Raw genomic sequence first — 16659 nt, 5'->3', positions numbered from 1 at the left:
AGGCAACGGGTTTCCTCACTTTTAAAGTTGTCAACAATTGCTGCTTAATATTTTTAAAGAATCTGATGAAATGCATGCATTCTATCAACCATGCTATGTCTGTCTATTAAAAGATGAAATCCCAGCTGGTGCACATGGTCTGCTCTTCCAGCATATGTTGTCTGAGTGGCCCAGACTTTAATGTGCTTATTGATTGTGCTCCCTGTAGGGTTGCATTTTGGGATTGACCAGACACCCAAATGTTGTACTATAATGAAGGCTCAAATTCAAATGCACAATGTATTGTGCTAAATTTTTATGCAGCACAGAAGTGCATGCAACAATAGCCTGTTTTAATATAAATATGTTTAATATGAAAATGTCTAATGTTGTTTACAATGAGACAACATTGTAAAATTGTACAGTAACAATTTTTTTTAACAATCTGAAAAACAGCTATGTTACAGCAACCATAGCTGAAGCCAATTTGTAGATCATCAGCACATGCTTATAAGTCCAAAGCATCACATCTTGAGTGAGTCAAATTCATGTCATTTAGAGACCAATTAAAAGGCTTGTGAACAAAATTCCAGGTTTGTTCCAGCCACACGATAGCTTTGGATGAGAAACCGACTCATTAAATCATTATTCATCCGCTCTGACTTTCACTTGGTGCGTTCATGAAAGAACAAGCCGTGTCTGAATTGTAAACACCAGATACCAGATTTAAATTTCATGTCTGTTTCTCATCCAAATCTTGACATGTATGAACTACTTTTACGGTGCCTTTTGTGTCTTTGAAGTTTAGAAGTGCTTTATTGTAATTTCTTAAAAATGTCTTCTTTGTGTTACACAGAAAATAAGAAAGTCATGCGCGTTTGGAACGACATGAGGGCGAGTAAATAATGACAGACTTTTCATTTTTGCGAGAACCATCTCTAAAGAATGTGACAAGAACGATTTGATTGTTTGTTCGAGTGTGCTTGTGGCGCGTGGGTTTTTGTGAGGTGTTTTTCGTGTCTGATGAGTGGGACAGACACATTTCCTTTGGGGGAGTGTCAGCAGGTGTGCGGTGAAATCTTCAGGTCTGTCCGTCTGTGTGTCTCCAGGCCATTGTCTCAGCGCAGTCACATCGTCTTCATCTCTTGCGCGACCGTGACCTTCAGAACACCTCCACATGACCCCCAAACATCTAACACAGGGAACACAAAGCACAGAGGGGCCAGCAAACACCTGGCACTGTAGCTACTATCACAGAGAGCTTGATCCCTGTATCTCGGGTCATGCAGACAGACGGTGGGTGGGAGACAGTACAAGGAGCCCAGTCTGACTGTTGCTCTTCAGTGGGTGTAGAAGCCATAGTAGCCCGCATCACTGCAATTGTCCTTTTCGCAAGCCTCTGCGCTGCGGTTAGGAGGGGAATTTTCCGTGCTGGACGTATAAGGCGACACTCGCCTCTTCTTGTTCTCTCCTCCCTCGAACAGACCTGAGTCGGCAGAGTCCACTGATTTAACCGAGGGGGCTTCCATCCAGGTGTCCTCCCCGGACTCTTTGGACTTCTCTTGGAGAAGTGGCTGGCGCTGGGGCTCGAGGAGCGACGGGGAGGGGTGGAAGCGCGAGTTCGCTGCTGAGGGAGATGACGACGCGGCTGGGGATGGGATGGTTCGGAACCAGCCGATGCTAGACCCGGGTTTACTGTGGTGTGGGTGATTTAGGTACTGCGTTGAGGGTCGTCCTGAGCTCCATGGCCCCGGGTTGGCGGCGGACACTGGCCCGGAGGCAAAGTGGCTTTCAGTGTAGTAGCCCAGCGGTTGGTGAGGTGACGTCTGAAGCGGAAAGGGTTTGTAGAGGTTGCTGGAAGGGTATTCGCTCTCGTACGCGTTGAAGTCGAAACGGTTCGCCGGCACCCCCTGCTGGCTGGACAGGTACCAGCGGCTGTGAGGGCTGGCGGCGGGGTCTTTGGGGCACTGCTGGGTCATGCTGACAGGCTCTCGGCTGTAGAAACGATTCTGAGATAGGGGACTCATGTACTGGTCAGACAGGTACGGCTGGTGAGGGTAACAACCGCCTGGAAGGAGCTGCTGGCTTTCGGTTGGGGAAGGCGTGAGGCGGTCCGAGTCAGGAGGTGCGTACAGCCTAAATGAAAAAAGAGAGGGTCAAAGGTCAACTTCAACTGACAAAACACCTCCTGAATTGTTAATCCGTTAATGTTAAAAACCCCCATTGGTGAAAATCAAGTTGTTAATGTTGGTTATATGGCTATGTGGTGTTTTAAATATGCTTTAAGACAAACCAAGTGGGAATTCATAGGTCAGCACCATTGCTGAGTATTTTCTCTTTAAAACGGCAATGATCTAAAGAGTGTCTCAAAAACACGGTTTGTAATTGGCAGTGTTTCTGACGTCATAAACAAACCAATCCCGTCAACGTGCGGGTGGGCTTTTGCATATCATTAACTACGGTCTCAAGAGAAGCCAGGAGGTTATCCTGTATATTTTTCTGTTGATATGAAAAATCGGGTACATTTAGCAATATAGCGGGTGAATTATGTATATGATGTATGTTACAATGTAATGTAACATACTGACGTTCTAATTTGTTCAAAGTGTTTCTACGGATGCAGATTTTTTTTTAGAAGGCAGCTGTCTGACTCTGAGATGGTGAACGGGAGCATGGTTTGTGTAAAATTAGCAACACATTATTAGCTGTTTGATAACGTAGGCAAGCCAAAGGCTAATCATATTAATTACCGTTATGTGTCCGACGTTGTTGAAAGAGATGCATAAAACACATTACCATTCTGACGCATCGAATTGTTTCTGAGCCTGTACTTCACTTGTACTTCACATTCAGTTTTAAGGCATGAATAAATACATTTTTCACTGGAAAAAAAAAACATTTAAATATGTAATTTTGCTTATCAAAGATGTTTTAAGGGATAACATTATTGACTACAGGGGGGGACTTTAAAACTGTTTTACCATTAATTGAAGTGAGAATGCCTTTTAACTTCAGAATTGAGGTAGCAAACAAGATGTAGAATTGAAATTTGAATTTAAATGTAAGGAAGTGGAATTAAAGAGCTCGTTCTCATCCCAAGGCGTCATATACAACGCTTTTGCCAAAGCATAGACATCCAACGCCAGCCCATTCTCACTCCCAAGGCGTCACCTAACTGACGCCTTGGGAAGCATTTGGACATGCTTCAATATCTGACGCTTTAGGCGCCCTTTAGCGTCAGTTAGATGACGCCCTAGGATCGCGTGTACCCTACCCCCACCCCACACCTAAACCTAACCGCGTCCTCTAACAGACGCTTTCCTTTAGCGTCAGTTAGATGACGCCGTAGGATCGCGTCATGTAAGTGACGCTAAAGGGCGCCTAAAACGTCAAATATTGAAGCATGGTCAAAGGTGACGCCTTGGGGTGAGAATGCGTTGCCAACGCACATGGCACCCTTTAGCGTCAAATGAGACGCAGATATGGGGAAGAAGGCGCCTCCTAGTGGTCTAACCCTAACCCTACCCCCATACCTAAACCTACCATAACCGAAGCGTCTCATTTGACGCTAAAGGGTGCCATGTGCGTTGGATTATATGACGTGTTTTATATGTTTTATATGATGGGATGAGAATGCGTTGAATTAAAAAGATTTGTAAATTCATGTAGGCCTAACTGCAATTTAGGTACCTTTACCTTGACAGACAGGCAGACAGATAGATTCACAGAGACCAATATTTATGTATTTAATTTACTCCAGGCTTACTTACGTGTCATAATTGTCCCGGAAACCTTTAGCAAATGGGTTATGATCTATTTTCAGCTGAGTGATCTGTGAAATGGCAGGGGAAGGGGTTGGAGAAAGGGCAAAGAGAAAGAGAGAGGAAGAGAGGGTAAGAGTAAAGCCACATGGGCACATGAAGCACAGTCAGGGAGACTGAGAGATCACTGTCGTAACAAAATAATTCATGAATTACACTCATCCTCTTTTCTACAGCCACAGTTAACATCTCTAGCACACACAACCCTTTACATCACAGACTCAATGTGCAGACATAACACAACTATCTCATCTGGTTCGTCCCACACTGTGATGTCATTTCTCTTTGTTTGCTGGAAGCAGTGGTTATGTGGCAGTTGCAATCTGATTAATAAAAACAACAACCCACAACATGATCTGTTCAGATGACGTGACTTACATCTGCATTCTGGTAGGCAGTGACGGCAATGAACTGAGTCTCAGGGAAGACAAACGTCTGAGTTTTAGAGGTCAGGAAGGGATCCTCCGTTCCATCCTCCTTTACCTCCACGATGTGAAGTCGTGGTTGGTATTTATGGAGTGACTGTAGGACTATCATCTGTATACCAAGCAATGCAATAGTCAGTGAAATAGTGCAGATGTGATATGGTGTCACAGAAGGGTGATATATTCAACCCGAATGGTAAAAGTACTCTCTGTTTGACTACAACCAATGTTGACATAGATGACTCAGGTGTGGGTATGGTGTAGTAAGACTTAACAGGATTTATTATTATATTACCTGTCCTACGTTGTTAGAGCTGCCTTTGTTATTGGTAAGTTTCAGTTTGCCAAAGGAAACTTCCTGTCTCATCCAGTGATTCCCAGTGTTGGGAGAGTCTGGGTGCATATACATTCTGTTTCCTATAAAAGGGAAAAAAAGAAGTTTAATAAATATTCATAGACTCAATGCAGATATTATGTGAAACATCATTACAAATTAAAATCACTATTTTGAATTCTAATATATTTTAAAATGTAATTTAAATCAGTGATGGCAAAGCAAAATTTTCAGCATCATTTCTCCAAATTTCTCAAATGCTGATTTGCTGCTCAATAAACATTTCTATTATTTTCAAACTTTAATAAATACATACATAAATGCTAAACATTATTTATACCTAAACATTTTTTTTTTTACGTTTATCTGAAACTTTGTTTTTTTTAATTAGTTTTATAACGTTCAGAGAACATTAAAAAGAAACGTTCCCATAATGTTTGCGACATGATAAAACATTTTAAAAGAAAGTATTGCCACTTTCAACGACGAGAAAACATTCAGAAGTAAGGTTTTCATAACTTTAGGGGACATCAACATAAGTGTTCTTAGAATATATATTTTTTGTTTTGCTGCATGGGTACGTGCCGTATTTAGGAATGGATAGGTAAGGAGTACGTTTCTTTAAGTAAAGAAAGACATAAGTATGAGTATATTTCCAGCAGGCGTTTTACACCTGCACTACAATGCAATCTCCCTTGAACAACAGTTGCAGTGCAATGATGTTGTGGTGGGCCACATGCTTATAGGTTCCTCTGATTGTGGCATACGGCGGTATCAGAAACACTCATGCATTTCTAGCCACAAAAAGACAGAGCTCAGTGTGTGTGAAGTTTTCTTGCATTGCTCAGAAAGCACTCACACCGTGAAAACCACAATTCAGATAAAGACATTTATCTTGTTTGCAGGGTTTAAATGTAGATAGTGGCCAGGAAAAGGCAATGTATTTCTATCAAATACCTGGCATGTTGCCTTCTGCCTTTCCACACTGGACCCATTTGCCTCCTTGGTATCTCCAGTGATGCTGGTCAGCGAGAACCACGTCCACATATATGTTATAATGAGCCGAGGGATCCAGCGAGCTGATGTTAAAGCTGAGGAAAGGGAACATCCTCCTGTTGACAGACAGATCAGACAACACAGTGAGTTGATAGAGGAATACATTCATGCTCTTGTGTTATGGATAAAAATTTGAGATCATGGACTTGAGTAGTTATTTGGGATGCAGTAATGTGAAAATTCTCGTTGAAATATATATATTTTTTTTTCAAAAAAGATTTTAGATTTTGTCTAACTAAATATGTATATTTACTAGGGCTGTCAAATGATTAATCGCATCCAAAATAAAAGTTTGTGTTTACATAATATATGTGAGTGCACTGTGTATAATTATTTCGTATATATAAAAATACAGACATGCTTGTATATATTTAAGAAATATTTTCATGTATATACTGTATATAGATTTATATATAATTTATATTATATATAAATATAACTATTTTATATATAAATAATATTTTTTCTTAAATATACATGCATGTGTATATATATATATATATATATATATACACACACACACAAAATAATTATACATTATTAATCGTTTGACAGCCCTAATATTTACATAAATATAAAATAAAATGTAACTATATATAATCACTTTAATAAATAAATTAAATTAATGTCAGCTTAATGTCCCCCTCCTCCCTTTAAAAAAAACGTTTTTTAAAGGTAGCCAACACTATTTATTTATTTAGTTTAAAATTAACAACGTTCAAAATATTCAATAAAAATTCAATCCACAAGTTTCCTACGCCCCATGAGGCCTTGCGTCAAAAGTGGGCGCGACTTCCGGTTGGAAGTAAACAAAGCGCGATTTGACATGCTTGACACTCGTTCATTCAACAGTTGACAGTCATTCAAGTTATAGCGATCCAAACTAGCTAACGATGTGGAAACACAACCTCAACAAAATTAAAAAGGGTGAAATAACACTACCTTTACCCTCCGCAGTCATTGATTGGGAGTATTATAATAACATTATTAATAATCAATACTCATCAAGGCATGGTGACAGACAGTTGTGTGAGCTGACAAACAATTAAAATAAAAAATACACACTTAGTCATTGTGCTTTGGAGTTTATTCAAAATTATAAATGAATGTGCTACTTGAATACATTACTGGCACATTTGGTATCAGGCTTTGATCCTGAGTTTAGCTTTAACATCAGTAGCAAACAGCCAATCACATGTTGATAGAGTTTATAGAATATTAAGAATTTAAACAAATGTACACAGGAAGATTCGTCGTCTTTTGGGAGGTGATGGAAACTACAGTTGTTGGCAGGATCAGAGACGGGCTCTGGCAGGATCACTCTGATATCGTTTTCAGCTTATGTTCAAAACAATCACGTTTAAGCCACTGAACTAGTTTAGTCCGGTTATACATACAACCGCGAACAGCACGTGTTGTCCCTGAGCTCCGTAACAACATCTCTCATAAAGATTTGCGTCTTTAAATAGTAAAATAATTCTCAGAGAAACAGCTAGCCTCTTCGCTAACTAACACACAAAATACCATTGGAATGCTACTTCCGCCGCCTCACGGGAAGTTTCACCCACTTTATTTTTTACAGTAGCGCCCCTCGGAAACTTGTGGATGCATCATCATTCTTTCTTACAAAACGTGTTTTATCATTTTGGTCTAGTATCCACCTTTTTACTAACAAGCCTAATTAGTTTTAGATTATGGGAGGTACTTCGGTTTGGGGAAGTTCCACTCAAAAAAACTGAAACAAATAATTTCAAATCAAAGGTTTCACTACTAATAATCTTTATCCGTCAGTTTAACAGGACCACTCAATGTTCCAGTTAATGGATATTTTTGATTAAATCAACGTGTTACAAACACATTTAGCACATCCTGCTGCGGAAATAATCAGGCGTTATCCATAGTCTGTGGTAGTAATTTCTTAATAATTTTAAATGTCCTTTTATAATCGATTGTTGAAAGGTGAGACGATTTTAAAAAAATGCTCATTATTGCACTCATTGAAGGATCATTCGATGATTGTTTGAACTTGAAGTTAAACATTTAGATTTTTTTGAACAAATAAATTGCCATGTAGCTTTTTAACAGAGTTCATTGTAAAGCATGACCTATTATGAAGGGTCATTTCATTATTGTTGATTGGGCTGGAATTTTATTATCAATGAAGTGCAGTGTCTATTAATAGGTAAAGCTAACAGTAACATCTTGAGATCCTTTCCATCTAAACTGGTTATATCTCTTAGGCCTAGTGGTGAATATTTTATGAGCAGTAGGATAACCATATTCATCCGCAGAGTCGAAGCACAACCAAAACAATGTTCTTCCACAAATTGCATGCAGTTTTTTTAACCACTTAAGGGACAAAAGTTACATTGTGTACCTTTAATAAAGGTGGCGTCCCTTTTTATGAAATAGTGTTTTTAAAACGTTAAAATTACACTACCTTTATATAAAGGTCATGATAGGTGATGGGGACATTTGCTGAAATGTTTTAATTAAATTAAATTGAACATCACAAATCGACTGACATAATAAATGAAATCATTAATATCTGATATGATCCCTATGAGGGTGAATATTTGGTGGTAAGCAATAGTTATGTGGGCACATTCATTGCGATAAAGAGGCAATGGGAGCAGGCTGTATGTGAATCTTTAATATGACTATTAATAAAAGATGTTAGGAGATGCATCTGCTTGATTGCTGTAGTTTTCCTTGCTAGACAGATTTTGATCACGGTGCAGTGATGGAAAGGAGGTGACTGTGAGGTCAGTGTGTCCCACAGGGTGAAGTTTCCTTAGGCACACACTTCCTGCAAAAGACCCAGTATTTAATGTTCCACAGCCGTGTTTATGTGCCTTTTCACCTTGGTAAAACTTGTGATGCAACAAACATTTGACATCAGCCATTCGCTTCAATTCAACCTCACCCAATACTATGATGCTTTCGGTCTCACTAATACACTCCAGAGATGACGTCAATGCTACACGGCTGTCTCTCATTCAATGGATTCAACAGTTGCAGGCTACTGCTCATGCTTATATGTTTCCTCTTTAGCCGGATGCTCCTGTCAGGTGACACTCAAGTGCAGTTGTCTGTATCATATCAATTCCATGAACTGGATATAGACCAAATAATTTGTATACAGCTCAGAATGGATTTAGGTTATAAAAATCTCTCACTCTCTGTTCTGTCTTCTGTGCCTTTGAGCTTTCGAGTGAAACTATAAACCTTTTTTTTTCCCCATTGGGAAGAGCAGGGGGTCACATTATTGGAATTTGTTCTGCTTTATATAGACATTTTACTTTGTACATGCCATGGATATAGAGTTAGATGCATTAAAAGTGCCAGTAAAGACTTTTACATTGATAGAAGAAAACATATTTTAAATAGACACTGTTCATTTCTTTCCATTCATCAAAGATCGCTGAAAATGGTTTAAACAAAAATATTAAACAGCACAGCTGGTTTCAACATTAACAATAATAAGAAATGTGTCTTTAGCACCAAATCCGCATATTAGAATGATTTCTGAAGTATTATGTAACAGTGAAGACTTGAGTATTGTCTAATTGACAGCTAAAATATGTTGCAATTCATTTTTTTTAAACATTAAAATAGAACACAGAAGTAATTATAGAAAAAAATATTTTAATTGAAATAATATTTCACAGTTTTATTGTTTTTTTTTTTAAATTTATTTATTTATTTAACTAGTATTTTTATTGTAGAAAATAAATCTGGCCTTGGTGAACATTAGAGGCTTTTTTCAAAAACTGTCCCAAAATGTTTTAACATCATTGTACGGTAAGTCTGTGTAAGTCTAACCCTAAAACAATTTTAAAACAGCTATTTATGATTAAAACAAACAGTGAAGTTTAGCACTGATGTTTCCCGTTTAATGAAACAGTATGTAATGATAATAATAATAATAATAATGAAGCATGCATATAGCTCTTACATATGTACTACTGTACACCCAAAGAGCTTTACAATCATGTCAAGGATCTCTCCTCAGCCATCACCACAGTGCAATGTAAATGATATTATCATTTATCTCATGCAGTGTGATCAGTTAAGACACATGATAACCAATGATGTCAGAAAAAAACAACACGTGTATGTACAAATGTGTGAAAAGTTTCCCTGAATTACAGCAGAGGGAAGGTTCCTCTAAAGAATATAACAACAGTACAATGTAATTATGTTATCTGCCCTTTTTCGTACTTTTCGGAGTTCAACACTTCACTGTCTATTTTCATATGCAAAAGTGCATCTTGCACATTATATTTCATGTTGTGTTTCCAAGAAGTTACACTATAGCTTCAGTGCGTGGAAACAACTGGTATGTTTTCGAAAGAGAGAATTAAGAGATATTTCTAACTGAAATAAGTTTCTCTTTCAAGAAGGGCAAAGGACGCGTGATGTCGAGGATTAGAGCGGGATGACGTTTGTTTGTTACAGGGTGGCATGACACAAGCGCACGGACTGCCCACCCATGGGCAGCTGTAATCAATCATCATTCTCAGATGGAGCCCTGATGGCATTGTCGGACCTTGTGGTGGTGAAGAGACCCAACAGGTGAAGGGTTTCTTCTTCCACATCAGTTGTCAATATAAGTGAAAACAGAAACCAAGAATCGTCTCTGTATCATTCAGCGCTCATAGGCTGCCTCCTCGTTCTGAGTTATAACTATACCGTCGGTGGCAGTCACTTTCCTCATCTGACTGAGCCTCAGAAATTGTCATACTTTTTTAAAATGAGACATTTATAAGAAATCAGTACCTGGAGAGGGGGAAACCAGTGGCTTCACCACTGAGAGGAATGTTTTGCATGAGTAGGAGTTTAAGGTTTACGGCAAGAAGTTAGAGGTTAACCTTTGGAAACTTCTCTGCCACTCCTTGACTCAGTGATGGAGCCATGAACACGGTAGTAGGTGGTTGCCAAACAAAAATGCCTCCTCTGCTGTCCAGGACTCTAGGAAGATACAATTTTTTCATACATATGTGTTTCCCCTTAGCAGAAGACGTACTCGGTGTGATCAACGCAACATTGCAGAGTAAAAAAGACAGGAAGGGACCATTAAAAAAAAAAAGCCCTGTCTGGATATAGACCGGTATAGGGGCTTTCTCCCCGAGCCTGTCATTGATTTGCCAGGACGGGAGTTCAGGTCTAGTTTGTGTCATCCTCATAGCCTTGATTCCTCTGCAAACATGCCAGTCTGCCAGTTTTTTTAAAGGTAAAATATTAAACAATACACAAGCAGGTTGGCATGTACAGTAAGCACAGCATGTTTACGTGGTTATTGTAAGCAATTATGTGAATGTGGTTACATTCAGAAACCGCGATATATTTGCTGATGTTGGAGAATTGTCATAGCTGTAGTGATGAGTTTGTAGCATGGCTGCTGAAAAACAGTGGCTGAAAATGGAGCAGGCAGCAACCACAGGCACAGATACATGTACAGACGATCCCTTTGATCTCGACAGGGTTCTGCTGATGTGCTACTGTCACAACTCGTCTGTTTCTGTCAGTGGGATTCCACTGGAATCATGTACACAGCCGTCAATCGTGAGCGGTGACTATTCAACAAGTTTGCTGCTTCTGAGGTCGGGCTTTTTGCAGCAAGACTGCATACTCCATGCCACCATATAGAGCTGAACAGGATGTGATTGTTAGTTGAAAAAAAAAAAAAGAAAGAAAGCTTGAAGGCTATACAGAGAGACCTTGAATGGTGCAGGATGATTGCATTTTATGCAGAGCCTGGACAACCTTGAAAATTTTAATAAAACCGATGCATTGATATTGCAACGGTTTCTTTGGTTTTGAGTGACTATAGTTATATTAGTATCGTGTTTCAAGAAAAAACTCACACAAAAAAGAAGTTGGACAGGTTTTAAATTAATATTAATAATGACTTATTTGAACACATTTGTGGTTGTTTACCTTGCATAGGTCATGTGATGAACTACATCTGTGGTTACTCTGCTATGCGTTTGTGAACTTTTCACATCCACTAAAAGCACCTTGAAATCTAGTTACAAAAGGGCTCAGAAAAGTGAAGTTATTCTGAGAAAAGCTTTAGCATCATCTGTTTGCAGATAATTGGTTTGCACTGAACAAAAAATGGTGTTTTAGGATTTACTTTGAAACAATTTTCGCTCAGAAAAAATGCTAGGGAATTTCACAAATATTTCAAAGAAATGGCAAGGAGCACATTTAATTAAAAATTTAATTTCAACTTTAAATATAAAATTAAATATATATTTTTCTTAACAGTGTGCAATGCAAAGAATGCAGTTGATTCATTATAACAATGCTAGGTTGTTTTAACCCAAATTTGGGTAAAATATGGACAAACCGAAATGTTGGGTTACGAATTTGAAACCAACTTCAGCTTTCACTTTCAACGGTATATTTTTTTAAATAATATTTTTAACCCAACATTTGAGTTTGTCCATATTTTACCCAAATTTGTGTTGAAACAACCCAGCATTGTTTAGAGTCTAAGATCATCCAGACCTAAAAATGAAAATTCTGTCATCATTTAATTTATATCTTCTGCAGCACAAAAAAATACGATATTTTGAAGCATGATGGTAATCAAACAACTTTCGTCACTACTGATTTTCATTGTCATTTAATCTTATTTATGTTTCCCGAAGACAGAAAGTCAGACAGGTTTGGAATGACATGTGGTGTAAATAATGACAGAATTTCATCCCTTTAAGTGTCCATACTTTTTTTGCAGCCACCGTTTATAATTGCCATCTTTATTATCTTACCTAATGCTGCAATTTAAGGGAGGCCAAATGAAGGCCGGATCAATTATTCATGTGCAACTTTCTGCTGTGCTGCATGGTTTGTACTCACTGTGCAGTATGTGTCATCATACCATAAGGCGACAATGCAGTGTGCGAGTATAGAAAGCCTAAAAAAGTTTTTAACGCAATTTTAGCCAGTAAACAAATGCTTGGAAAATGTCAAGCTTTTTGCGTCCACTGAAGCGGAGAGACAGCTTTATTTACACATAAAGCAGAGACACATGACTCACATGATTTTAACCAAACCTACCAGGAACCTACTCATTCACATTTCCTATACAAGCACCTGATGCCAAAATGTCTTTTATTACCATTATATATATTGACTTTTACAACAGTGAAAACCCCTAGTTCCTCTTTTAATGTTGCAGATGCATTTGACTTTGAAATAAGATATTATTTTCATTTACTTTAATATTTATCAACCACTGAACATGCAGTGGAATGGATCTTTCATCTGTAGTTTCATACCCCCCTCCCCCCACTAATGTTCTGTGAGGTAACATTTTCATTCATTTCAGTCGTTATTAGTATCATTTGGGACCCTCTTGTTGCCTTATTTGCCTCTCAGACTAGCATAAAAGCAACGCTCACCTACACCAAACTATGTTTAGAGCTGAGGGCCCGTGCCTGTTTAAGTTTGTGAAACCTGGTGGCAGGGGTGAGGTTAGGGGACAGTTTTATAGTTAGACTTGAAAAGGGCCGAAGACCTCTGCTCTTGTCTTAGCCTGGGTCTTACGGTGCATTTCAAAGCCCTGACTCGGACTGCACCTTCTGAGGAAACGTGCATCACTGCGCTCACAGAGTACCAGACCAGTGGAGAGAGAGCAAAGAAAAAAGCGAGAAAGAGAGCGAGAGAGAGGAAGAAAGTGCCTTCCTTCATTTCCTGCACTTCAAAGCTACCTCCACTGATGTGTATGGCCATCACAGTCTCACTGGTGCTCAACCAACTTCACCCCCAAACACACCACCCCCTCCTCCTTACTTTTACTTCCTGTCTTGGGCAGAATTACCTGAGCTATAACACTCACTGGCCTTGAAAACCAATAAAATAACCCCCATGTTTAATGCACATACTGTGTACAGCAGCAAATCACGTGTACTTAAATAAATGGACTCAAACAGGTGCAATTTCTAGAATGTGAAAAGGTAACTTCACTAGATCACATACGAACAGGAAATGCGACGATTCAGGGGCTAAAATTAATGTAATCATCAATGTCATGATAGCATAAAAAATGATTTTCTCGTTTACGTGAAATATTACAAAATTTATAAGCCACTCGGTTCCCACAATAGCCTGTTTAGTTACGCACATTTACAAGGGTGATTTGAAGTATTTTAACATTCCTTTTGTAATTTATACCATTAATAAACTACATGTTGTATGCGCTATTTCATGATGTTTTTTTATTTCTTTCTGAATGTATTTATTCTGAATGTGGTTTGCAAAAAGCTTCAAGACCCCTGCCTGTAGGTTACAGGTTACTAAAGCGTGCGTTCACACACTTACACACTCACAAACAGTTATACCGTACACACGGTTGCATGCATATCTGTGTATAATATAATAATAATATAAAATAAAAATACATAAATAAACACATATCTCTGTTTTATAAATGTAGCATATGTAGGATTCGCTTTTTTATGGTGCGTAAAAGTATAGTACAAAAAAAACAGTTATGAGTGATGACCGTGGCAGCAGTGCTTTTAAAGTGATAATGCTATGTAAAATGTGAAATTCAGTCATATATTAAAACATTAAAATAATAACATTGTGTAACCTCTTCATTTCATATTTAAATGCGCATTGTATGATATCTTCTGCATACTGAAAAATACTGAATAAATTACAGTCATAAGTGTTACTTTTTATCTCTGAAGTAAATATTTTTTAATAACTCTTTGAAGTTTCCCCCCGCCTTCTTAGCCTCCTATTCGACTTTAACTGTTTCTGATGCTGTCAATTCTCATATATTTGAACAGAAATAATTATTAAGGTGGCAGGTGAGATGAGCTCAGATATTATTGGTTCGTGCAACAGTTTTTTACATTTACACACAATTTCCATATGCTAGAAAGATGATGTGATAATTATTGTTATCAAACTGACATGTAATGGCCTAGAAATAATTATAAAGTTTTTATCAGATGATATTTTAAATCCATATCATGCATTGACTATGTATGGGTTGAAAGCAGCTCTGAAATGAAAGTGTTGCACATCTGTAGATTATAATCATCAGGGATAGCCTATGGTTAGATATTAATGCTCGCTGACCTGTCAACATCCCCACAAGAACTTCTCTCCATATCTAGTGACCAGTATAGTTTATTAGTCACAATATTGAGTTTTTATTGATATATTTTTTTTTTTAATTACTCGTGATAACTTTGGTCATCATGTTCTTAAAACAAACAAAAATAAATAAATAAATAAATCAGTAAAAAAAAAACATCAGTAGTTCTCATAATGTCAGATTTGTCAGATAAGGTAATTTAAGTTTTAAAAATGAGTGTCAAAGTTTATATAAGAGTGAGAGAATTTGAGAATTTAAATTTTGAGAAAAACAGTGAGAGAATTTGACAAATTGCAAATAGTAATTGTTTACTTTTGACAAAAACTGAAACCAGGTCGCGGTCTGCATAGGAAAAAAAAGGGATTAGATCAAAAGATCTTTCTGTAATTAGGCTTCTAAATTTAAGACACATAGCTATGCCAAGGACTCGATTTCATGCCCACCTGCCCTGGATGGCACAGCTGGCATTCATAAGTACAAAAGTAGGAGGAATTAAAAATCTGAATGACCAGTTTCTTACTCTAATTGCGCGCACACACACACACACACACACACACACACACAAAACGTCAGTGCTAATGACAGGCTATTAAAGAGTGGCTAACCAAAACACTTCTTACCGTCCCTGTTTCGTTATGATCATCTCTGTCTGATACTTGTGGAACTTTGCCCACAGCGGGTAGTTGTTGAGGAGCACTTGTGTCTTCCCGGACACCTGTAGACCAGGTAAAGTGTACATCGGTGCTCGCGGGTACCCGTGCTGAAAAGACGCCGTGTAGCTGTCTGCGCTGCTCGGGTACACGTCTTTACCGTTGGCTGAAGAATACGCATCGGCTCCGGCTGGAACGTAAGTGTGTCCCGTCCCGCTCCGGCTGGTGAAGTGACAGCTGCCGAGCGGAGCCGGTGTGTAAAACCTCCCCGTCTGCGCTCCCGTACTTTGGTGGTGCTCAGCGTGGAACGGCAGCGTCAAACTGTCCTGTCCGTTTGGAATCGAGTCCTGGTAGTAAAACCTCGTGTCTTGGATGCCCATTTTGAAGTCCGTTAAGTCGCGGTTTCGGTGCAGGTGGCTGGTTAATTCTGCGTCTTTGGCGAAACTTTGCGCGTCTGTTCCATTCAACATATTGAGATACAAATTCCTGCCTATGCCGCCCATCTGCAGCACCGGTCCGAGCTCACTAGTGGTGTCATAGGTTTACCGTCCGTATGCTTTAACATTTAAAATAAGTCTCTAATACAATCTTTATATAAACTGCAAGTTCTGGAGCTTGTCTGCACTGCGCGCAGTGTTATCTAGTTTTAACTACTTACTTGGGCAATCTTCCCTTTGATTTATCTTAATATGTTGAAGACATTGCCACTATGTAGTTTTTGGAATAGGAATCGGACTTCAAACACATGATAAGACTATGATATATCCATATCTCGAATGGTAATTGGTCCGGAGGTGGGCTTTACACTCAGACTGGGCGTGATAGGCTTGATGCGCGAGGACGGGCCTTCCCCTTTTCACAGGGGCTTTAGTTTGATAGAACTGAACAATCGTTACAATGTTAATTCATTGAGTGCATACTTGAACTTAATTAGTTAGGGGTATAAATGCGTAAATATCCAGTAGGCTATAAGGTCATATGCCTACTCATTAGGATTTTTGAATAATATTTTTTAATAAAAATAAACCTTCCTATAGCCTGATAAAATAGTGTGATAATAATATTATAATATGCTATGAGAAAGATCTAGCTAAGAGAAACATGCAGTCACCGTGAGTGAGTCGTTTTCCACCGTTTTCAACTGATACTTTTACTTTTCGAAACTTACATTTATGACATTCATTTCCTCTAAAGCAGACATAATTTTAGTCTTCACTTCAAGAGTATCTTTATTGAAATGTAACAGAATTTAACTACATAAAGGTAAGTT

At 38.4% G+C, this 16659-nt stretch overlaps 1 protein-coding gene across 1 annotated transcript; it reads right to left on the bottom strand.

Moving 5' to 3' along the window:
* Positions 1–325: 325 nt before the first annotated feature.
* Positions 326–16140, bottom strand: tbx21 (T-box transcription factor 21). Its single transcript, XM_039664903.2, has 6 exons — positions 15360–16140; positions 5517–5671; positions 4521–4642; positions 4179–4337; positions 3750–3811; positions 326–2115 (listed from the first exon to the last, which is right to left on the bottom strand). Exons 1-6 carry the CDS (start codon positions 15890–15892, stop codon positions 1320–1322), a joined length of 1827 nt encoding a protein of 608 aa, XP_039520837.2. The 5' UTR covers positions 15893–16140; the 3' UTR covers positions 326–1319.
* Between the last annotated feature and the right edge of the window lie 519 nt (positions 16141–16659).

The sequence above is a fragment of the Pimephales promelas genome, chromosome 17 (genome assembly GCF_988280905.1).
Source record: "Pimephales promelas chromosome 17, fPimPro1.hap1.1, whole genome shotgun sequence".
Lineage (NCBI taxonomy): Eukaryota > Metazoa > Chordata > Actinopteri > Cypriniformes > Leuciscidae > Pimephales > Pimephales promelas.
The sequence above is the reverse complement of the archived record's forward strand: the minus strand, read 5'-3'. Positions and strand labels throughout refer to the sequence as shown.